The 23,841-nt window shown below is 33.7% G+C and overlaps 4 protein-coding genes and 1 long non-coding RNA gene across 5 annotated transcripts; 2 read left to right on the top strand and 3 right to left on the bottom strand.

The window, feature by feature from the left end:
• Positions 1-155: 155 nt before the first annotated feature.
• LOC114369191 (receptor-like protein EIX2) lies at positions 156-3,410 on the bottom strand. The gene is made up of 2 exons (XM_028326384.1): positions 613-3,410; positions 156-426 (listed from the first exon to the last, which is right to left on the bottom strand). Exon 1 carries the CDS (start codon positions 3,339-3,341, stop codon positions 642-644), a length of 2,700 nt encoding a protein of 899 aa, XP_028182185.1. The 5' UTR covers positions 3,342-3,410; the 3' UTR covers positions 156-426; positions 613-641.
• A 4,709-nt stretch (positions 3,411-8,119) lies between these two features.
• On the bottom strand, positions 8,120-10,691 carry LOC114371162. The gene is made up of 5 exons (XM_028328599.1): positions 10,560-10,691; positions 10,149-10,373; positions 9,782-9,892; positions 9,190-9,306; positions 8,120-8,429 (listed from the first exon to the last, which is right to left on the bottom strand). The coding sequence occupies exons 2-5, from the start codon at positions 10,343-10,345 to the stop codon at positions 8,270-8,272; spliced, it is 585 nt and encodes a 194-aa protein (XP_028184400.1). The 5' UTR covers positions 10,346-10,373; positions 10,560-10,691; the 3' UTR covers positions 8,120-8,269.
• A 2,372-nt stretch (positions 10,692-13,063) lies between these two features.
• On the top strand, positions 13,064-14,060 carry LOC114371818 (WD repeat-containing protein 91-like). The gene is made up of 4 exons (XM_028329145.1): positions 13,064-13,149; positions 13,225-13,333; positions 13,810-13,922; positions 14,001-14,060. The coding sequence occupies exons 1-4, from the start codon at positions 13,129-13,131 to the stop codon at positions 14,058-14,060; spliced, it is 303 nt and encodes a 100-aa protein (XP_028184946.1). The 5' UTR covers positions 13,064-13,128.
• A 631-nt stretch (positions 14,061-14,691) lies between these two features.
• Positions 14,692-15,327, top strand: LOC114371164. The gene is made up of 2 exons (XR_003658023.1): positions 14,692-14,825; positions 14,995-15,327. It is a non-coding gene; the product is annotated as an uncharacterized LOC114371164 (long non-coding RNA).
• Positions 15,328-18,749: 3,422 nt separating this feature from the next.
• On the bottom strand, positions 18,750-20,828 carry LOC114371817 (receptor-like protein EIX2). The gene has a single exon (XM_028329144.1). The coding sequence runs from the start codon at positions 20,826-20,828 to the stop codon at positions 18,750-18,752; it is 2,079 nt and encodes a 692-aa protein (XP_028184945.1).
• Positions 20,829-23,841: the final 3,013 nt, after the last annotated feature.

Below are 23,841 nucleotides of genomic sequence, written 5' to 3'. Positions count from 1 at the left end.
CTAGGGTCCAAATATTTAATGTATCAAATGTGAAATCCTATTTTACTTTACTCAACTCTCAACCAATCTCTTAAAGCTACCATAATGTTATTGTTAAATAATCATACGCTGCAAATGAAAAATGGAAAGAGGGAAATGAAGTTACAAATAGAGAATGACTATTCCAACTTTCTTTTTGAATATCCTTAAACCGTATCTTCAAAATAGTCTACATAATATCATAAAAAACATTACAAACTGTTCACACTTTACAAAACACAAATTCCATAGAGCAAATAGAAGCTTTTACCTAAGCGTTAAGTAACTTCATAAAAGCTTGAACGTACAAGTCACAATTTTATTTCTATATTCCGAATAACACAATATTGTGGCCTCTTTCAAAAACGTCTGTATCAAGTAACGTGTAGAAGCACGGACATCAAGAACCTGCAGAGTACAATGCGACTAGAGTTATTATATATGTGTGTTATGTGAGTATGTTGGATCAAAGAGAGAAAAAAATTAAAATACTTACTTTTCAGAGAGTGAATATATAGTATATTTGAATTTAAACAAAAGATGTATATAAATTTGATTCAGTTTATATCTGAATAAATTAGATCCTTTACGTACCACTGCCACAGTTGCAATTACTTAAGATTTCAATAGATGGAGTTCATCTTTTGGATCACAAAGTCATACATTCGGTGCAGAAATCGAAAATAAGCATGCCTGCATCTCCGGTTGAAGAAAATGGCGCCCAAAACTCCCAAAAATCCCACGGCAAATCCAATTCCCAGGCCCATATAGAACCAGGAGTATAGTTCAGATTTATCATCATCATCTTCTTCTCCTGCATGTTTTGTGTTGTTGGACTTTTCGTCTTGTGGGCATATCTTTGTAAGTGGAGCTCCACAGAGGTGAGGATTGCCGATATAGCTAAGGTTTGTGGAACCAAGTTGGGTCCCTGTTGGGATTTCCCCCACAAAATTGTTTAATGACAGATTCAAGACCGAAAGATAATGCAAGACAGCCATGGACTCTGGAATTTCTCCCGAGAATTGATTTCTTGAGAGATCAATGGCCTCCAATTGTTTCAAGTTGCCTATCTCTTGTGGTATTGTTCCCAGTAATTGATTATGGGACAAATTCAAGGACTGTAGTCCAGTGAGCATATATATCTCTAGAGGCACACTTCCAGACAAGATGTTATTTGAGAGATCAATCACATTCATGAAATTCATATATTCTAACTCGTTCCCTTTTATAAGCATCGTAATACCACATGTTATGATTAATGGAAAACCTGGTAAGTGAACTATAAAGCCGACTTTAAGGGTTGAAGCATTACTAAAAAGCATGGCTGTGAAGTTATGTAAGCAATTAGGTATTGGTCCTGATAATCTATTGCTTGCAAAATCCATCACCATTAAGGAACCAAGTTGGCATAGCTGTGTGGGAATGTTGCCACTGAATTGATTGGATCTCAATTTAAGACCTCTCACACTCTGACCCAACCAGTTTGGTATAACTCCAGAAAGATTATTGTGACCAAGATCAAGTATCCAAAGATTCTTGCAGTTATTTAGTGAAAAAGGTACCTCTCCAAAGAACTTGTTGCTTTCCAGATACAGAAAACGAAGATTAGACAAGGAGCCCATTGAGTGAGGAATCTTGCCTGTTAGGTTGTTGTAACCTAAATCAATATGAACCAACGATTTCCAATCATTCCAACAATCTGTGAGTTCTCCCGTTAAATGGTTATAACCCATGTCCAGATGCACTAAATTGCTTTTATTTTTCATGCTGTCACACAAGAGAGGAGAAATGGATCCAGACAATGAATTATTATATAAAGTTAAAGCAACCACATCTGGTGATATACGAGGCATCCCACCTCTTAAATTATTGGAAGCTAACCAAACATGTTCCGAACTCAGCAACACATTTGATATGTCCCCGTTGATAGTGTTGTTTACCAGATTGAAAAATTTAAGTTGAGTAGCAAAGTTCCAAAACTTGTCAAGAGGTTCAAATGAAGCAGTTGAATCTTCAATGATTAGATATTTTAGAGAACTCTGTGTGAATAGCCATGCAGGAAGTTTGTCTCTCACATAGCCCAATGTAAGATGTTGAAGTTGAAAAGGAGGGACCCATTCAGGATCAAAATCAAAGATCAGGCCAGGGGAACTCATGGCAAACCATCTCAATTTTGAAAAAGAAAGTAAATTTCTTTCAGACACAATTCCAGTCAAGGAATTTTTTAAAATTGAAAGTCTTTCCAAGTTGAAGAGATGCCAGAGATTGTCTGGAAGATTTTCATTCAACTCATTTGAATCGAGTACCAAAGTTGTCAAAGAAGATAAATTTCCCAAACTTGCAGGGATTGGACCAGAAAAAAAATTATGAGAAAGATCAAGTCCTTGTAGTTGTTCAAGTTGTCCTAACCAATTTGGAATGGGTCCTTTGAGATAATTTTGAGATAAAGTCAAGAACTTAACTCTTCTAAGATTTGGCAATGTTTTAGGTAGTTGGCTATGTATCTTATTTTGGCTAAGGTCAATGTAAGAGATGTCACAACTAAGATTGAATAACCAACTAGGCAACTCAGATTCAAAATCATTGCCAGACAGCTTTAGAGCTTGAAGTGAGGTAAAATTAGCATACTGAAGAAATGGATAGATGTTTTCAAGTTGACACCTCTGCAAGTGCAACTCTATAAGTGAAGGGAGCATGGTGACTGATTGAAGCCAATCAATTTCCTTGTGAAGATGGACACCTTCAAGGCTAAGATATTGCAATGAGGAAAGACGGGAAATCCAATGGAGATTATCGACAAGAAGATCATAATTCAATGATAAATCAAGTAAACGGAGGTTGGTGGAGTTCCGACAAAGATGAGGAAGGTTACCTCTTGACAACTGATCACATTTTTGACTACCCATTGAATTGTATTGGATAGACTTGAAGTCATTGTTGCTAAAATCCAAGTACCACAAAAATTCAAGTTCAAGTAAAGTTAGGCTGAATTCACCAGTTAGGCAGTGTGATTTGTCATCCTTCTCATCCAAAGCAACAACTTTAGGTTGAGTTGTGTGACAAGGGAGATTAAGATGTGTAACTCTTCCAGTGATGTTATCACACTTGACTCCAGTCCATTGACAACAATCTAATTTTGGAAACCATGAGGAGAGCACACCTGAAGGATCTGTGACTCCTGTTTTGAAGCGTAGGAGTGTGTTCATGTCCTTCTCATTGCAATGAATCTTGGAACTGCACATGACAGAGTAGAACAACATTGTACATAGCAAGCAAAGTAAAAGGAATTTAAGAAGTTTCATACTTGAGGGAGAGGCATCCATGATTAATTATGCAAGAAGATGTGTTGATGGTGGGAAGAGATACTATCCACTGCAGCTATTTATATGGCTGAAGTCAGTCTTCCGTTGACGCGAGTGGACTTTGTGGAAAATAATACATATCAAAAACTTATAATTGTGATTAATTAAATCCTGTTTTGAAGTCAGTCTTCCATTGACTCGAGTGGACCTTGTGGAAAATCTGTATCTTCGTGGAATAATTCAAAGGACAAAGGCACATGCAGTGCGCTTGAAAGTTTGAATCAGTTACTAGAATAAAAAAAAAAAAACTCAGATATAATTTTGATCCCTGTTTGTGCAATTTTATTCTTCATATTTTTAATTGAGGTTCACCGTGTGATAAAATTGATTCTCTCCATCATTGCCAAAGAGGTAATTAGTTCTAAATAAAATTACTTTTTTAAATTATCAAACAATTTTAATTTAAAAGGAGCTCTTTAAAACTGACAATCAACTTATATTTTTTAATTTAAGTTAAAATTTTCTCGAATGTGAAAGTACAAGGACCATCTTTAGTCTATTCCTAATCTTCTTTACAAAAAGTCGTTCAACTTTAGTCTATTTTGTTTTATATTTTATTGTCAGTTTACATAAAAACCAAAAAAAATCATAAATGTAATTTTGTAAAGTCATTGCTTAATGAAAACTTGATTATTTTGAGATCAAGATTTGTGACATAGAAACTGCTCTATCATCAAAAGACAAAAAATACATTTTTTTTGTCTTAATCATTCTCAGGAAAAAGAAAAGATTTTGACTAATTTGAAATTCAAAGAAAAGGTAAGTAAAGTATTTCCTGAGTTCTTTTCTTTAAATATTAAACTTGAATAATATTCAAATAATTTAATTTTAATATCAATACATTAATTATTTACGTAGTAGAATCATTAACTTAATACTTGGGGACTGATTAAAAAAAACAAAGATTAATTTAGTAAAGTTTTTTTTATTTATTGGGTTGAAAAATATGGGAAATTTCCTGAATATCCCCTGGTGCATCTGTATTTCAAATTCCGAATTGTGATCCACCTATTTCATTAATATACCTACAGGAGTCACGATAGAACATTAGAACTTTCCCAAAATGGTCCTGTAAAATTATGAATTTACATCAGGCAGTTTTATTATGAAAATGAATTTTTATTTACTATGTATTTGACCTTTTATTTAATAAGTGTAGTCTCTTAAATAATAATAATAATAATAATAATAATAATAATAATAATTAAAAATCCATCAAATCCATGAATTAATTGATGTAAGATTATTTTCTATTTAACAAAAAAATCTTGGGTTCAAGCCGGTCTAGACGGGAAAAAAGGTCTCTTAAATAGTATAAAAAAGTCACAATTTTTTTATGAATTGGTTTGGGACTTTCTTCTTATTTTAATTAATGAAAATTCATATGTTGGTTGATTGTCAATAAAGTACTGTTGTCGCTTATAAAAAAAATAAAATAAAAAAAAGATAAAAATCGAAATAACCAATCCGATTTAAACGGCAATATTTCTTTATGATTAAATTGAATGTTTTTACTTTTCGTCAAAATTCATCCACCTCGAATTGCAAATACCCCGAGTATAATTTCCTCGGCACATCAAGAAGGTCACAAAATCCGGTAGAATTTGTGGGTTTTATTTTCCAATTCAAAAGCAATGCTGATGTATTCTCTCTCAGACACGCGGACACAAAAAATGACTATTTCATTTCTTCTTTTGACGAATAATTGAAGAGTGAATAAGTATTTTGGTTTTTAATATTTTGTAAATTAATCTATTGAAATGTAAAATATAATCTCTATTGAAATGTAAAAAATAGTCTTATCTGTTGTATAAATAAGTTTTTACCATCAAAATTTAATTTTTACGATTAATCATAAGTCATATGTCATATGTGTATCACAAGTCTTTATTCATGGAAGCACCCATGTGGCAACGACCTCTTCTTTCCTGGCTTCAGTACCCTTCAATCCCCTCACTCTCTCTCTTCCTCTGCTTAACAAACGACGCCGTTTGAGAGTCATTTGTTTGGGGTGTTGCCTCGACCTTAGTTACTTGCTCTGGTTATCACCGCCGGCGATGGAGTCGCCGGAGTGCCCGGTATTTCTTCAATCCTTCGACGAGCGCGACGCAATTCCTCGTGTCTTATCATGTGGACACTCCGTCTGCGAAGCTTGCCTCGCGGAGCTTCCGCAGCGGTACCAGGACACTATTCGGTGCCCCGCCTGCAGCCAACTCGTGAAGTACCCTTCTCAACAAGGCCCTTCCTCTCTCCCCAAAAACATTGACCTCCTCAGACTCTCCCTCTAACACTCCCCTTCCCCTTCCTCTTCCTCTGATCATTCCCAGATATCGAATCAACGCTCCACAACCAATTCTTGTTACTATCACCCTCCCTTCTCGTCCCATGAGTTTTATGTTACATAGAAGGATTGGATTCTCCCGCACGACGCCGTTTTAACGGACGATCATTGTATTGGCTGGTTCAGTTCGACCAAGGGTAGGGGTTGCTTCGGAGTTAACCGTAGTGTAAGTCTTGCTCCCATTGTTTGTTTCCCTCCTCGGGATCGTTCCAAGTTTAGGTTTAGTTATGTCGCATGGGTGATTAAGTGTTTGGAGGGGTTGAACGAGGGTGTGAAGGAGGAGTTGGCGTAGATTCTAGAAGCTTCCGTGAGGCAGGGGAGGATGTGTAGGGTTTATGGTTTGTGGAGTGAAAGGGTGGAAGGGCCTCTGTATATGGTGTGTGAGAGGCAAAGATGTAATTTTTTGAACAAGTTTGGTGAATTGGGAAATGGGTTTCTTGCTGTGAGTGAGGGTGGTTTGGAGTTGGATAAAGGTGGGATTTTTAGTTTTTTAATGATTGGGAAGGGTATATGTGAAGCTGTGGTTGCTTTGCATTTGGAAGGGTTGGTTGCTGGCTGTTTGGGGCTTTCTTGTTTCTCTTTTGATGAGCTTGGTGGGATTTGTGTTGATTTGAATGAGGCATTGATGCTGGCAAGGAAGTTTGTGAATGTTGTTTCCGTTGAACACGAAGAAGAAGCAATGTGTAAGGATTGCTTGGAAAATGAGGTTTTTGCAAGCCCTGAGGTTTTGTATGGGTTGTTGCACAAGAGGGGCACTGCTCCGGATAGTGGGCATTCGAGATATCCAACTGGGTATGGCTCGGATGTATGGTCATTGGCTTGTGTACTGCTGCGGCTTCTTATTGGAAATGCGCTGCCTTGGAATACCTTGGAAATGAAGGAAGAGAATGACGGTGATAGCTCTGCTAGTTATGCATGCTGGGTGGAGAAAGTTAGTTCTGTTTTGGAAGACAAACTAGGCTCTGAATATCTGTCACTAAGGCAGATTCTTTGTAAATGTTTGGATGTCAATCCAGGAAACCGGCCAGATGTGGTGGATGTAAGGAAATGCATTTAGGATATGTTAGTCAAACCGCAATTTGATTTTCTGGGCAACTTGGAGGTCACGGTAAGTAGGGACTACACGGGTCTTTGCTTGGTTCTAGGGGAGTTGTGTTTGTTGCCTAAGCAAAGTTCTAATGAACTGATTGAACATGAGTTGTGGGAGAAAGAAATTGGTGGTCAACCAAATGTTGTTCAAGATGGCAAAGGCAAATTTGATGAAGAAGAATAAGAAGAAGAGAGAGTGACCAGAGAGAAGAGGAAGCAAAGTTGGATAGTCTGGGTGGCACTAAGATTACCAATAATACACCTCTTTAACGAGATTACTTTCGAATTTAACGACAATGACCATTTTGTAACACTTATGGAAAAATAGAGATTATTTTTTATTTTTCAAAAGGATAGAAACTAATTTAGAAAATGATCAAAGATCAAAATTTCTATTTACTCAATTTTTGAGTTACTATGTCAATGACGATCAATAAGTATAAAAAAATTCAAAATTATGGGAATACGCGCGTCTGCCCTCTGACCAAAGCAAGAAAGACCAGGTCGACGCACATATATGCTGAATACTGTGCTAGGCTGCTAGCTGTAGCTGGTGATGTAAATTATATTTTCCACTATTATAGATGTTAATAAAATTATTTTTCCATTGTATTGAAAATTGTTATTTTGGTAAAAATGAAGATCATATATTAATGAAGATAAAAAAAATAGGTAAAATTATATTTTTGGTCCCCCTAATTGTCTCTAATTTCAATTTTGATTATCCTTTAAAATTATTTACGAATTTTGTCCTCCTATCTTATCCAATCAAGCAATCTTGCCCTCAAGTCCAAAATTGAATGTTGATTGTTACAAATAAATGTTGACTGTCACATGTCACGTTCTTATTGGATGGTGACGATCACATGTTATATTCTAATTGGATGTCAACTTCATGAAAATGAAATGCATTGTTGTCATTGCCCAATCAGAACATGACACGTTACAGACATCATCCAATAAGAACGTGACACGTGACGGTAAGCATTTCTTTGCAATAGTCAATGTTCAATTCTGGGCTAGGGACCAAAATTGCATGATTGAATAAAATAGGAGGACAAAATTTACAATTTTACCTAAAAAATAAAGCTATTGATAGTGAACATCAAAGACAAAAGTAGAGATAGAAGATTAAAGTCATCGACAATGAAGATTAAAGACAAAATCATCAATGGTAGAGATCGAATACCAAAGTCTTCCACGGTAAAAAGACAAAGCTATCGATAATAAAAATTAAAGACTAAAGTCATCGACGACCAAGATTTAATGAAAGTTTATAACAGTTACACATAATTATACTCTATAAATATAGAACTGATATATTGTAATAAGGGTTGAAACTTGTAAAATTCCTGATATCTTGTCTTTGCGACACTCACTAATCAATGCTTTCTCCTTCAGTTTAGTAGAAAATATATGCAAAAATAAAGAAACCTGGACCCTAATCATGCTTTTTCCTTCAGTCATCATCCTCAGGATCAATCACCATTCTCAGCTGCCTTCTAGATCTGGCATTGTCAGGAAATGCACTAACAGCCACTTCATCTTCTGAATCTGCTAAGTCATCCATTTGCTGATGTTCTATTTGGGAGGAATTCATAGAATCAACACGATTATCCCTGCCAGTACAAATTCAATTCAACCACCAAAGAAATCAAATTAGTCCATAGAAAAGGCCGAGATAACTGTATCGATATATTTCTAATTCCACTCTGCTTTATAGATATTACTACATTACGTTAGATAAGAAAATAGACAGAATATACTATTTATCAACTAAGACATCTCTTCAGACACAATCTGCTTGACCCCACTACAATTAAACAGAAAAATATAGTAATAACTTGTGTTTTGTACACCAAGTGCTACACCGAGCTTGGGTCTCTTAAGCATGTGATCAAGGGTTCAAATCCTGACTGCACACCAACAGAAAAAAAATTATTGGGAGAGGGGGCAGCTCACTTATCAGTGCCAACAGATCCCCGAAGGAGACTAAAAACCTAGGTGACTGACTCGAATACTCCTTTGCAATCATATCTACCACCAAAAAAATTATCTTTATTTCCATAAAGCCAATTGTTGTGTTAGTTTAGGAGAAGCACCCCTTGATTCTTATTTACATCTGAATAACTATAATTGTTACTACAATTTATAGTTCAACAAATAGATTAAACACCCAGGAATGTTAATAAACTCAATTGTCAGCCTAAATAATCAAACTAGCAAAAGTGTGCTATTGCAACCAGAAGTCTTTTCCAACTAAGTGGTAAAAGTGTGCCATTAGTCTATAACAGCAAAAATGAATCTCATTGACAACATTGTTCACTAAATAAAAGTCTATTACCAAAAATAAAAATGATAGTGATTACAAAGGCATACCTTTCCAAAACATCTGTTTTGCCTTCATTGAAAGAATCATCGCCCATTATGCTCTCCTGAATTTGGATATTTTCAAGCTCAACTTGCTTTGATTTAAGAGAGGATCTTCTAGTTCTTCTACATCCATAAATTGTACCATTACAAAGAAAATTAAATCTGGTGTGAACAGTGCTGGAATATAAAACTAAAACTACAAGTGATAAAGAGTTATAGGCAATGGGTAATTAATTTTAAGAAATTAAACCAGATAGGAACCTATCCTTACATACAAACTTAACTAACATTGAAACAAGATTTCACATAAAAAAATAAACAGTTCATACTAAATTCCTCATATGCGCATTTATTATCATCAATCAACAATATCCAAGAAAAGAAAAGTGAAAGTATGGAATAAAAGATAGTTAATTCAAAATAAAACAAAAATTGTTGACATATGAGACAAATCCATCATTTTTTTTTCAAGTCAAAGCAGATAGAAGCAGGAGCCGGAAGAATCACCAGCTCAAACTAAATTCCTGACATACATTTATGATACTATCATGATCAGTAAAGTGGCGATCCTATAAACGGAAAGGCAAAGAAACATTACTTGAGAACAGAGCTGAGCATTTCATCATCAGAATCATCTGTTGACAATCTATCCTCACTGATTTGTCCATGTAACTGTCCCCTTGATAATTTGTCATTCTCCATTTTCTTCCTAAACTTATATAAACATTAAACAATAGTTAAAGGGAGGAGAGCTAGGAAAGACTCATCCATCTAGACAGCTCAATAAAATTGCATTTGACAAAGTATTGAAATTCAGCTAAAGCATATATTTATGTATAAAATTTAAAACAATATATGGCATTTTGGAAGAAGTTACACATGGCAATGAGTGAATATTATTTTGCAAACAGGCAGAAGTATTAATGCCCCAGGTCTGTAAAACTACAGACCAAACACATCATTACCTTTTTATCAATGTTACCAATGTCTCATCATCAGATTCATCCATCCTATCATTTGAAAGATCCATGAGATCTGCATCCTTTGGGTGCATTTTGCCTCCAGAACTCTTCTGAGGAAGAGATAAACCAAGCTGCTTAAGTTTTCGAGAGACTTGAGCAGCAGTGAATTTACCATCCTCATCCAGTGCATTGGCTATCATGTAACTGCATCTTCTGTGATCCTTGAATCTGCAGAAATAACAACCCAGCTATTAAGAACAAAATCAAAAGCCAAATTCAAGTGCCTTTTGTCATCCTGAGTAAAATAATATAGAAAATTTAGAAAACATTGAATTTTCTTATTTAACTATCCATTCAGCAGTCATCAAGCAAAGAGCAGAGAGATCCAATGCAAGGCAACCAAGTGGTACTCACTGCTCATATAGAACTTTGATCAGAGCTTCTTGAGCTTCATTGAAAGCCTGGACTCAAAGCTTCTTATAGGTACATCCGATGGGTGCATTAAGGCATGGAATGTGGATGCGAAGAGAGTTGTCTGTGACCTCAACACAACCGAAGCATTTCCAAGGTATTTCCTAATTATATATTGGCCTAAATATGTTGAAGGTCCATGCAAATATAGTAGTTTTTGTTTTTAGTCCCTATAATTTTTTTATAACTTGCAATGTTTGTTGTTTTTGGTCCCTGTCGTGAACTTGCTGTTAACATGTTTTACATCTTTGCAAATATATCTGTTTTTAGTTTTATGTCCCTGCAAAATATAACAATTTTTTGTTTATGGTTCCTACAAAGATAGCAGTTTTTGTTTTTAGTCCCTACTTTTAGGTCCCTATAAAATATAAAGGTTTTTGTTTTTAGTCTATACTGTTGTGGCAGTGACCAAAACAAGTGATGGTGAATATTGTAGGGATCAAAAATAAAATAATTGCAAGGACTAAAAACAAAAAGGGCTATATTCGCAGAAACATATTTAAACCTTGTATATTTTCCAGGTTTCTGTGTATTGCCTTTTTAACTCTCCTACTTGTGGTTTTATAGTGTATTGGACATAAAGTGCAGTGTTGACTCATTGGCAAGTGTACCAAATCGTCACAAGTAGTAAAGTTCTCGGAAGTTCGAGTGTCGAATCTACAGCGACTTTGTTTGTACTTAGATTAATGCAAATCCAATTTAAAAGCAAGAGATAAGAATTTAAAATAAAAGATAAAGAAAGATAGAAGATAAAGTAAAGAAAAGATAAGATATTTAAAGATAAACTTAGAAGAGAAAAGAAAAGATAAGATACTTAAAGGTAAAATTAGAAGATAAAAGAAAAGATAAAAGATTGAAAGATCAAAATAGAAGATAAAATATTTAAATTGCGATATGATAAAGAGAACTACTTCTACGAAATTCAAATAAAGGAGAAATAAAACCTATATAATAAAATTGCTAAAACCTAACAAGTCTAATCAGCCTAGATATATGGATTCAGGATTTGTCTGTTATCAATACCAGTGAACTAATTCTGCCCCACATCTATCCATCTACTTGCCCCTGATGCCTCACGATGACAAGCCTACCTTAATTACCTATCTTCCAAATGCCCTTTGCGAAGACTCAATAACTAAATGCATTAGGATTACATTCTAGATGTTTGCTAAAGCATGGGCATTGGGGCATTAAGTCATGCTAACCCAATAATTTCTTTCTTTAATTGTTCTATTAAGCGTTACCCTCTCCCGAGTAGCCTAACCCTTAAAACCGATTCACGCATTCATTCCTTACCCCTAATTAGGCTTTACCCTCTCTCGAGTGGCCTAAAGACTAACAGAAAACAAAGTCCGAGATGCAGAATAAGCAAGAAAGAAAAGCAGATAAAAGATACTGGAAGAAAAACCCTCTAAAAGATAACCCGATAATTTCCTCCTTTTAGTGTTCTCTTAAGCGTTACCCTCTCCCGAGTGGCCTAACCCTTAAAACAGATTGAAGTATTCATTCCTTACCCCTTATTAGGCTTTACCCTCTCCCGAGTGGACTAAACCCTAACAGAAAGCAAGTTCAGAGATACAGGATGTAAAAAGAAAGAACGGTAAATAAATAAAGAACCTGGAGGGAATTCCTCTTTTTATTGATAACTCTTGAAATGCTCCATACATCATTGGCTTTTTAGGCCTGCCAGGCCCTAGCTAGGGGGATTAGCCACTCATGGTCATGAGGGCTTTACAATGAGAGGAGGGGGTGAAAGAAAGGGAGTAAATGAAACCCGTAGGAGAGGGGGGTTCTGTGGTGTTCTTTTTTTCCTAGGCTGACCCTTTTATTTATAGGTGCAAACTTGGGCTTGGGCCTTCGTAGTCTCGCTGAGTGCGAAACCTTGCGCTCAGCGCGTGTCTTGCGCTTAGCGCCTTGCTGGACTTGGGCTTCTTCTGATTTTCTTCTTTTTTTCTTTATTTTTGTCCCTTTTTGCTTGTTGTACCTCCCTTTTTCACATCTGCAATCAAAATTCAAAAATTAATTAAATCTTTCCAAATTAAAGCATAAATAACTGCTAAATAATTAATTCAAAGTTAATTTTAGACCGATTTTCCACTACTAATTCACTATTATTTAGCAGTTATCATGCAGTCCTGTGGAACCTATTTTTGTGTCTGTAGCAGCATCTGGAAGGTATTTGTTAAATTTCTAAATATTGAATTCTTTGTTGAACTAGTAATTTAATTTATTGATTTGATCCTCTGTTGTAACTTTTAATAAAATGTTAGTCTTATTATGATATGTATGTTTTGCTGTTTTGATTTCGGACATAAGGATGAACTATGGTTAAATATCATTAGTCAGGGTATCCTGCCTTTTATTATGCTTTCAATGTACATTCTTTCTGTTCTTCACCGTTCATTTTTTGTTAATATTATGTTATCAAGGAATATGAGGGCCTTACTTTCTTTATAGGGCTGGTTCTAACTATATTGACAACCTGGGTTTTGCTTCACTTACTGTGTGGAACATGAAGACATGGAAAGCCATGGTATGTGCTTCTTTGTATAAAATGTTTTATGTTTATGTTGTTTTATGGCTATTTTTAATTTTGGATTTCATAAAGACAGTCCTTCCTCTTGGAGAAGATCCACCAGCAATTACTTCTCTATGCTTTAATCACAATGGAAAGATTTTGGCAGCTTCTGCCGTTGATGGAATGATTCACATGTTTGGTATCCTTAATTTTATTCATTTGATTGTTTCCTTGGTTTGATATACTTAGTGATTAATATGTGAAGTGAAATATAATGTAATTTTGTTGCTGTTAAACATATTTCCGATTACATTTGATTTGATTGTCATATTTCCATATTTCTATTGTTATTTGATTTCTTTCTAATTTCTCTTAATTCTTTAGTTTCTAATTATTTATCAATAATATCCATCACACTTAAATCCCCACAATTTCAACAATTGGTTGCATTTATTAAGTTATATCTTCCCTTGCTGGAGTTGCCAATTTACTGGGATTTCTTGTGCTTTCTATACTCTAGAGGTTCCTTATTATTGGACCCGGTTATTCTCTGATTATTGGGGTCGGTTATTCAGTGAAATAAAATGGTGCATTTTTTTTAAAGATAAATGTATTTAGAATGTTCTAGCAGTGGCCACATGATTTGACAATCATGTCATCCTTAACTAGTCGAAGACATGTCTGCTGGTCTACAAATCACTGGCTGGCCAGCACATGATTCTTCCATCAGTTCTATTCTGTTTGGACCAGATGAGACTAGCATTTTTAGCCTGGGCTCTGATGGGAAGGCAAGTATTATAAATTTAATGTTATTTCAGCTTGTGAAATGGGTTGTACACTTATATTAATTTATTCTTTGTTGTCAGATTTTTGAGTGGAGTTTGCAAAATCAAGGTCAAATCCTGTGGTCGAGAGACTCTAGCTAGTAGGTATATTTCTAGTTTGACACCTTACACTTAGATGTACACTGTTTCTTTTTTCTTTTGTGCGGCTCAAAATAGTTTTTATTAGCCAAATGCAGGAAAATTTGATGCATGAAATAGAGGATTGTCATATCAGACTCAAGAAGTAAACAGACTTCATTATTTATGAATAAATTATAGAAATAATCTGGTTTTTTAGGCCAGATTTTAGTACAAACTTCAACAAAGACAGGGTTTCTCCCTAACAAGGAATTTCCTCTTTCAAAATACCAGAAATTCCAATCTAACATCTTAATTGCCTTCTACAAATTAGTCACACAACCTATATATAACTATCATGCAACATATAAATGCCTAATCCTAGATAACTTCCTAATACAGAATTATAACATCCTAATAACAATTTGGGCTTTGGGTCTAACAACTCAATAATATAAAATTGGTTTGGAAGGTTAGGATTGTCCGAGTCTTATAATGACTATATTGGCCATATTTTTTTTAGTCGATGTGGGGTCCCAATATTATAAGTGTAAATATTTTATTTAGAGTATTTGGCTTGCTTTCTAAAGCATTTTTATCCCGGTTCCTCCTATCCTTGTTTTTATACTTGTTTGAAGAAATAATTCACAGCATGACCTTTTTTTTGCCTTCCATAGGTTCTGTTACCCCCTCAATGATTCAAAATATTGCAGACATGAGATGGCATTAGATGCAAATGGGAGGAGACTCTTGGTAACATCCAGTTCATTTAGAGCACCCATATACCAGGTTGATGATTCGTGGTGAATTGTGATTAGACCATTGCCTTTAGGGATTATAATTATATAATTATCCATACATTGGTTTGACTTGTTACACCCAGTAAATTTTGGCTTTGAATATTTCCGGTTATCTTGTTAATTATCTGGAATTGTTGTGTCTGGTTGTCTTGTGTCAGGTTCATGGTCATTTGAGTGGATGGAGAACACTTCCGCACGGTGCTCCTATTACTGCTGTGGATTGGCATCCGACCCTGCCCATTTTCTTGACTGGATCAGCTGATAACTCTGTCCGAGTAACATCTTTATCATAGCACCACGTTGTAACTTGGGAGTTTTTCATCATTTTTTCTTGTGACTTCATTGGATTTTATGTTGTAGTATACTCTCTCTCTCTAGATTGACTGATTGATAGATAAAAGTTACCAACTGATCTTATACTGTCAGTATGTTTTTGAGTCTGCAGGAAGGATATACGTATTTATGCAATGGGCTTGGATGTCTAATTTATACTTGTTTCTGAGTAAAAACTTCAATCTAATAAAATTGACTGTCACTAGTCAGTTTGGTCTCATATTACATACGTAAATTTAGTTCTTAGTTGTCTATCAGAAAATTATTTTTATTAATACTAATTCTTTTCCTTTCGAATTTAGATAAGTACAATATAAATCAATCATTAAAAGCAATTTCTCATTAAATGATTTATTTTTTAAGATTCTTTAAAATGAAAATTTTAATGTCTTATATTATATTCTACTTTTTAACTTTTTCTTTTATTTAATCTTTTCATTTAAACAAAATCCAAATAATTTTTAATCTACTGTTTTACATACCATGTACAATACAATAATAAAAATTGAAGCATATTATTAAATTTGTTTACACATAAAAAAGTAGGAATTTGCATGACTCGTAATCTCAAACCAGTCAACTCAAAAATGGTTTGATTCGGGTAGTTGGGTAAGAAAGGTTCCAATCTAAAAGCAATTGGTTTGGTCTCGAGTTAACAAATTCCATACTCGCGCAAAATGACTTGAACTCTCAATTTTTTTATTCTATTTATCCAAATAGCTTATATATTTTTTGGATTAATGAATATTTCAAAAGTTCCTTTTTGTCATATGAACCAACTTGGAGTTGACCTAGTTGGTTTAGTTTAAGCTGATGACCATATATTTGGTTAAATAATAATTTCAACTTTGAACGGAATAATGAATGTCTCACATTAATTTTATAGGTTAAAGTTTTCTTTGCTACCTAGAATTTAGAAGGTGTATTCAATTAGAATTTTAAAAATTTTTAAAATATTTTTTTATGTAAAAAAATCTTATAATTTTCAATCAAGATGTTTAAAAGATAAAAAAAATTATGTGTTATTTAATTAAAACTATTAAGATTCGTTTTAGAGAAAAAATGAAATACGATAGTGTTCAATTGAGATTTTTTATCGCTTAAAAAAATCATTTAGTATTTAAAATTATACAAATTTCGATTGATTATATTTTGGATGGATTTAATGTAACTTTTTAGCTATTCCTATAAATATCAAACCCACGAAACGATTTCATCCAATCTCGTGAGACTTTTTTCTCATCCCAGACTTGTTTTCTCCCACTCTCCGTTGATAGTCTCTCTGTTAACACAAGCAGCAACATTCCAATCCCACACGTTTTTTCCGGCTTTCAGGTTTTCTCCTTTTTTTTCTGGGTTATTGTATATGATTTGTTCTAGGCTATTTCTGATTATTGAGCCCCCAATCTGTGTGAAGAACACGTTGACTGTAGTACGTTAACGGTTCTTCCCTTTAGCTGTTGACTACCCCCTTTCATATAACATGTAGTATTTCAAACATTAAGGTAACAAAGAGAACATAACCATTGCGTCATATTTTACTTCTTACTATCTTTTTATTGGAAGGCATAATGATAATGAGTGTCCATAATCTTATTTATGCTCTCTTATAATTTACATAATAATTATTTTTCCATTTTTTTAACCAATATTCTATAAGCACTAATTTACATAATAATTATCTTCAGTGACATTGTTAAGGTAATAGTTTTTTTTTTAATTTCTGATTATTATTTATGGGCAATAATTTTTTTTTAATTTCTATAAGCACTAATTCATTTCAACTGTGAATATATATAATTATTGTTAGAAACTTGTGTCAATGTCAATATTAACCCAAGCCAAATTCATAGCTATTAATGCCAAAAAAAAATCCATCCCTTTATTTATAATTAACCAAACTTGTATGTTGATGCAATATAGGAAGAAGTATTTTTTTTTCATTTGGCTAAATATATCAACTAGACATGACAATGAAACACGAATCCGATCTGCCCAAACCTGTCCCGATTTTGATAGGGAATACCCGAGTTGATCCGATACGGGTTCGAGTTCGGGGATTATCCAACTTTTTAAACCGGGGTCGGGATCGAGGATGGGGATGTCACTACCCGTCCCATACCCATTCCTGTACCCGTCCCGATGATGAAATTATTAAAATTTTATTAGTTATTTGTTAATTCTTTTTATAATTGTTACATAATTTAAGATTTTTTTTCTTGATGATTTTTGTAAATAAATGTACTACAAATACAAGTAGTCGGGTATGTTGGAGGGTCAGGATCGGGGACTGAGGAGACAATACTTGTTCCCGTCTTATTGTCATGTCTAATACCAAATGTGTATTTGCTATGTAGCTTGGGTATAACATTTTTTGGTTTGACTTTTAGAGGGTTACATATGTATGTTTATTTTAAATTTATGTGAATTACTGTTAATTTACAACTATGAATACAGAATTCATGATTCTTAGTTTATAAATATTTGGTCATCTTAAAATCCTTAGAGTCCTCTAAAATCTTTTAAATCTATAAAATCTGTTTAAATTTTATGACTTCCTAATTTATAAATCTATTAAAATTCGAACAATAAAATTCTAGTCATAAAAGTCTTTAAGAGAATTATAAAAGTCATTACATTCCTACAAATTAAATTTTTTAAAAATCTACAAGACTTTTTTCTTGTAAAAAAAATCTTTTAAAATCTTAATTAAATACACCATTTTAGGTAAGAAAATGATGTCTAATTCAAGACAAGGAATTGGCTTTGTGAATTCAAAATGTATCTATAAAAGATTTATATTTTTTTTTCACCTAAACAACCGATTGAGAGTTCAACTTTTCAACATGTCAAATGTGAAATCCTATTTTACTTTACCCAATCAACATCTTAAGACTATTTTATTTTAAAGTTGTTACTAAACAATCATGTTACCCAATGAAAGTAAAAAAATAAAAAGCAAAAAGAAATAGAGAACAACCATTTAAACTTTTTTTAATATTCTAAAAGCATGTTCAAATATATTTTACACAATATTATGAAAAAACATTTCAAACTTTTTAAAGCACTTTTACACTGAATATATAAAGGCATTAATCTCATTTTACACAATATTATGAAGAAACATTACAAACTGTTCACACAACACAAATACCATGGAACAAATTAAAACGTTTGCAATAGGCTAAGTAGCTAGCTTCATAAAAACCTAGACTTATAGTCACATTTTTTATTTATATATCTTGGACACCAAATGAATCTCGCAGCCTCTTGCAATAAGCTCTGTGTGAAGTAACTTGTCGAAGCATGGACATCAAGGACTAGCAGTATACACAGAGTCAGTATATATATAAGCATAAATATCGAGTTATTTATTTTTGAGTTTGAATATAACTCACAAATTTCTATCTCAGGCTCAATTTGTATACATGTGAGGATAAATTTCAAATAATCCAAACATTTGTATGCACGAAATCTAATATTGTAAATTTATTTATATTTACTGATATTTTAAATGATTATATATATATTAAATATAAAAGTTGATGGTGTATGTACCACATTTGCAATTTCTTAGATTTCAGTAGATGGAGGTCATCTTTCGAATCACAAAGTCGTACATTCGGTGCAGAAATCTAAAATAAACATGCCTACATCTCCTGTTGAACAAAATGGTTCCAAAAACTCCCCAAAATCCTACAGCAAATCCAATTCCCATGCCCATGTAGAACCAGGAATATACTTCAGATTTATCATCATCATCATCTTCTTCTCTCACGGGTTTTGTAATATTGTGAGATTTTTCATCTTGTGGGCATATCTTTGTAAGCGGAGGTCCACAGAGGTCAGAATTGCCAATATAGCTAAGGTCTGTTGAACCAAGTTGGGTCCCTGATGGGATTTTGCCCATTAAATTGTTGAACGACAAATTCAAGACTGAAAGGTAATGCAAGGCAGACAAGGACACAGGAATTTCTCCCGAGAATTGATTTCTTGAGAGATCAATGGCCTCCAATTGTTTCAAGTTGCCTATCTCTTGTGGTATTGTTCCCATTAATTGATTATGGGACAAATTCAAGGATTGTAATCCAGTCAGCATATAAATCTCCAAAGGCACACTTCCAGACAAGTTGTTATTCGAGAGATCAATGTCATTCATCAAATAAACACGATTTAATTCTTTGCCTTTTATAAACATCCTTATACCACATGCAATGCTTACCGAGAAATCTGGTGATTGAACAGTAAAGCCAACTTTATAAGTTGAAGCATTACTAAAAAGCATGGCTGTGAAGTTATGTAAGCAATTAGGTATTGGTCCTGATAATCTATTGCTTGCAAAATCCATCACCATTAAGGAACCAAGTTGGCATAGCTGTGTGGGAATGTTGCCACTGAATTGATTGGATCTCAATTTAAGACCTCTCACACTCTGACCCCACCAGCTTGGTATAACTCCAGAAAGATTATTGTCACCAATATCAAGTATCCAAAGATTCTGGCAATTTTTTAGTGAAAAAGGTACCTCCCCAAATAACTTGTTGCTTTCCAGATATACAAAACGAAGGTTAGACAAGGAGCCCATGGAGTGAGGAATGTTGCCTGTTAGGTTGTTGTATCCAAAATCAATAAGAACCAATGATTTCCAATTATTCCAACAATCTGTGAGTTCTCCAGAAAAATGATTATAACCCATCCCCAAGTACACTAAATTGCTTTTATTTTTCATGTTGTCACACAAGAGAGGAGAAATAGATCCAGACAATGAGTTATTATATATACGCAAAACACGCACTTCTGGTGATATACGAGGCATGCCACCTCTTAAATTATTGGAATCTAACCAAACCAATTTTGAGCTTAGCAACACATTTGATATGTCTCCATTGATTGTGTTGTTTACCAAAACGAAATATTCAAGTTGAGTAGCAAAGTTCCAAAACTTGTCAAGAGGTTCAAATGAAGCAGTTGAGTCTAAAATCTTTAGATCAGTTAGAGAACTCTGTGTGAATAGCCATGCCGGAAGTTTGTCTCTCACATAGCCCAATGAAATACTTACAAGTTGAAAAGGAGGGACCCATTCAGGATCAAAATCATAGACCAGAGCAGGTGAACCCAAGGAAAAGCTCTTCAAATTTGTTAATGAACGTAAATTTCTTTCAGACACAATTCCAGTCAAGGAATTTTTTGAAACTGCAAGTGTTTCCAAGTTGAAGAGATGCCCGAGATTGTCTGGAAGATTGCCATTCAACTCATTTGACTCAAGTATCAGATTAATCAAGGATGATAGATTTCCCAAGCCTTCTGGGATTGGACCAGAAAAAGAATTATGAGAAAGATCAAGTTCTTTTAGTTCTTCAAGTTGTCCAAGCCAATTTGGAATAGGTCCTTTGAGATAATTATCAGATAAAAACAACGTTTGAATACTTCTAAAATTTGGAAATCTTTCAGGGAGTTGGCTATTTATGCGATTTTGGCTAAGGTCAATGTGAGAGATGTCACAACTAAGATTGAATAACCAACTAGGCAACTCAGATACAAAATCATTTCCAGCTAGATTTAAAACTTGGAGTGAAGTAAAATTAGCATACTGAAGAAATGGATAGATGTTTTCAAGTTGACAATTCTCCAAGGTTAACTCTAAAAGAGAAGGGAGCATGGTGACTGATTGAAGCCAATCAATTTCCTTGGGAAGGTGAACACCTCCAAGGTTAAGATATTTCAATGAGGAAAGACGGGAAACCCAATGGAGATTATAGACAAGCAGATCATAATTATGTGACAAATCAAGATAATGGAGGTTGGTGGAGTTTCCACACAGATGGGGAAGGTTACCTCATGACAAGTCATCATCACATTTGTGGCTACCCATTGGACTGTATTGGATAGACTTGAAGTCATTGTTGCTGAAATCCAAGTAGCTCAAAAATTCAAGTTCCAGCAAGGTAAGGCTGAATTCACCTGTTAGGCAGTGTGATTTGTCGTCTTTCTCTTGATAAGCAACAACTTCAGGTTGAGTTGTGTGACATGGGAGACTAAGCTGTGTAACTCTGCCAGTGATATTATCACACTTGACTCCTGTCCATCGACAACAATCTAATTTTGGGAGCCATGAGGAGAGCATGCCTGAAGGATCTCTGACTCCTTTTTTGAAGCGTAGGAGTTTGTTCATGTCCTTCTCGTTGCAATGAATCTTCAAACTGCTACACATGAATGCACATAATAATAAGGAAAGTAAAAGGGGTTTAATACCCAGTGGAGAGGCACCCATGATAACGCAAGAAGATGTGTTGATGATGGGAAGATATAGATAGAATCCACTGCAAGTATTTATATTCTTGTATTCAACTAAGTCTTCCATATATAAATGTGGACTTCCTAAAAATTAATTCCAATGGTGTTCGTGATGGGGTGCAAGGGCACATGCAGTGCACATGCAGCAGGGTTTAAAGAGTAGACTCCTAATTTGTCTCAAGATTGTATGGGTTGGATATTTTAGTTCCTTATTTTTAAAAATCTTCCACTAATCTCCAACCTTACAAAAAGTCACTCATTTGCATTTAATTTAATTTTTCTTGATGCTTTTACACAGAAAACGACGTATATGTCATTTTGTAAATTCAGAAACCAATTTGTGATTATTTTAACGTTGAGACAAGCGAGGTGAAATTTAGTTTAAAACTTGAGAATGGAATGGGAACTAATGAAAAACATAAAGACTACTTTGGTGAAGCTTTGGTTTATTAATTGGGTTGAAAAAGGCGCTAATTTTCCTAAATATCCCATGTTTCATCTGTATTCTTCAAAGTCTGATATATACAGTAAATGATTCTTTTTTAGAATATGTTTGTAAAGGCTAATGATTTTAAACTTATTTATCTTTACATTATGATATACTTTTTTTTGTGAGAAATTATTTTATTATATATATATTTATCGATAGTTTTTCAACTTTTAATTAATTTTAATTTTAAACTATAAATTAGTTTCCTGCAAGTTACACCAAATATAGTCTAAGAAAGTTCACAGGAAAAAACTCTCCCACGTGATTATTTTCCAAATAAGCCCATCACTTTTCTTTAGGGTAAATAAATAAAACCATGACTTTTGATACTCACGAAAGTGATATATATAATTCCTACACGTTTATTAGAAATTATGACTTTTAATTTCAAAGTCGTCTCTATGACTCTATATACAGAATTGGTCTACATGCATGACAACTGCAAGGGTGGATAGTTCATTGGAGAAACCTTCGGTGATTTTTGGTTTAAAAAAAAAAAGAGCGCTGACTTTTCCTTCATAACACTCTTTCCTCGAAATTGCATGGAATAACGTCCATTTGGTACTGAGATTAACGTTTGCTATTTTGATGTATATTTTAATTTCAAAGTTGTCTATATGCATGACAACGCTAATATATTTATAACTTTTACAATTAAGGAAGTTCCATTGTAATTTTGTACCATTCACAGGATATATATATTTTTCTTCCCAAGTTGAGTTACTGTAATGATAATTAGGTATTATTTTTTAATCATAAGTCAGCTGGTTGATCAAAGAGAGACCTACCCCTATCTGTCACATTCATTTGTTAATCCACAGTGTATATTACGAGAGAGATTATTGTTTTTTCTGGGTCAAATTTTCCTTTTTTATTTGATTATGAATCAAATTTACAGTATATTTGATAAAAAAAAAGAAATAAAATAAAATAAGAGGATGAAAATGCAAAAAAAAAAAAGAGAGAAATAGGATAGATAAAATAAGTGAGAAATGAAATAGACTTTAGGGATATTTTTTACCTAGCTAGATTTTAGGAATATTTGACTTCAATGAAACAGAGAATGAAGAAATTAAATAAGAAAAAAAAATTGCATGATAATTGATTTTTTTAAACTCATGTTAATGTTATTGTGGTCGTTCATTATCACTGATCGAATAATGATATTTGATTGTAGCGTAGGGACCGAAAATGCTAATAGAAGAAAAATATAGGGAAAAAGAGACCGGTCATATTTTTTATGAATTAAAAATGAAATTCGAAAAATGTTTAAAAATAAAAAGCATAAACCCAATAAGAATTGTCACAAAATTACAACATATATTAGGCATTCACCATTAATATTTTTTATTTAGTTCCGGTTAGTTTTTTTTAAAATTTTGAGTACGTTAATAGATTTTATGATGTTTAACTAGTAGATGTAACTTTTAATCAATATATTGATGCGGCTTAGCGATCAACAATGAGATGAGGTGTCTGCAGCATATTTAAATTATTTTTTATCAATGAAATATTTATTAAATTAATATTTCAAAGCCACCACTCAAACACCGGGGTAGGACTTGGAACACGTACGTCAAAATCAAAAGCAGATACCATGCATCGTTAAGGAAACTACTGAAAATCGCACAGTTTATTACTAAACCAGTGCTAGCTTTGACTTTCTGTGGATGCGTGTGCCAAATTATTATCTGCACAATGTTGATGTTTTGCTAATGCTAATTTTTTAAAATAGTTTTTGTTATGCATTATCAAATTTATACCCACGGTTTTTTAAAGAGAATTTATACACACGGCTAATATTATTATAAGATTAATTTAGATTGTCTCAACTCTCAATATAATATGGTTTGATTTCAATGAAACCTGGTTCTCTCTTTGTCTCATA

This window comes from Glycine soja, chromosome 10 (genome assembly GCF_004193775.1).
Source record: "Glycine soja cultivar W05 chromosome 10, ASM419377v2, whole genome shotgun sequence".
In the NCBI taxonomy this organism is placed as follows: Eukaryota; Viridiplantae; Streptophyta; class Magnoliopsida; order Fabales; family Fabaceae; genus Glycine; species Glycine soja.
This window is presented reverse-complemented; position numbering and strand designations above follow the sequence as displayed.

What these genes read in the sequence shown, in the direction of transcription:
- LOC114371817 (XM_028329144.1), bottom strand. Translation starts at nt 20,828, where the DNA reads ATGCTCCCTTCTCTTTTAGAGTTAACCTTGGAGAATTGTCAACTTGAA.
- LOC114369191 (XM_028326384.1), bottom strand. Translation starts at nt 3,341, where the DNA reads ATGGATGCCTCTCCCTCAAGTATGAAACTTCTTAAATTCCTTTTACTT.
- LOC114371162 (XM_028328599.1), bottom strand. Translation starts at nt 10,345, where the DNA reads ATGATAGCCAATGCACTGGATGAGGATGGTAAATTCACTGCTGCTCAA. An exon ending in TTGGTAACATTGATAAAAAG is followed by an intron (nt 9,893 to 10,148) that starts GTAATGATGTGT and finishes ATATAAGTTTAG; the next exon opens with GAAGAAAATGGAGAATGACA. An exon ending in ATGCTCAGCTCTGTTCTCAA is followed by an intron (nt 9,307 to 9,781) that starts GTAATGTTTCTT and finishes TTATGGATGTAG; the next exon opens with AAGAACTAGAAGATCCTCTC.
- LOC114371818 (XM_028329145.1), top strand. Translation starts at nt 13,129, where the DNA reads ATGAAGACATGGAAAGCCATG. An exon ending in TGAAGACATGGAAAGCCATG is followed by an intron (nt 13,150 to 13,224) that starts GTATGTGCTTCT and finishes GATTTCATAAAG; the next exon opens with ACAGTCCTTCCTCTTGGAGA. An exon ending in TGGAATGATTCACATGTTTG is followed by an intron (nt 13,334 to 13,809) that starts GTATCCTTAATT and finishes AACTAGTCGAAG; the next exon opens with ACATGTCTGCTGGTCTACAA.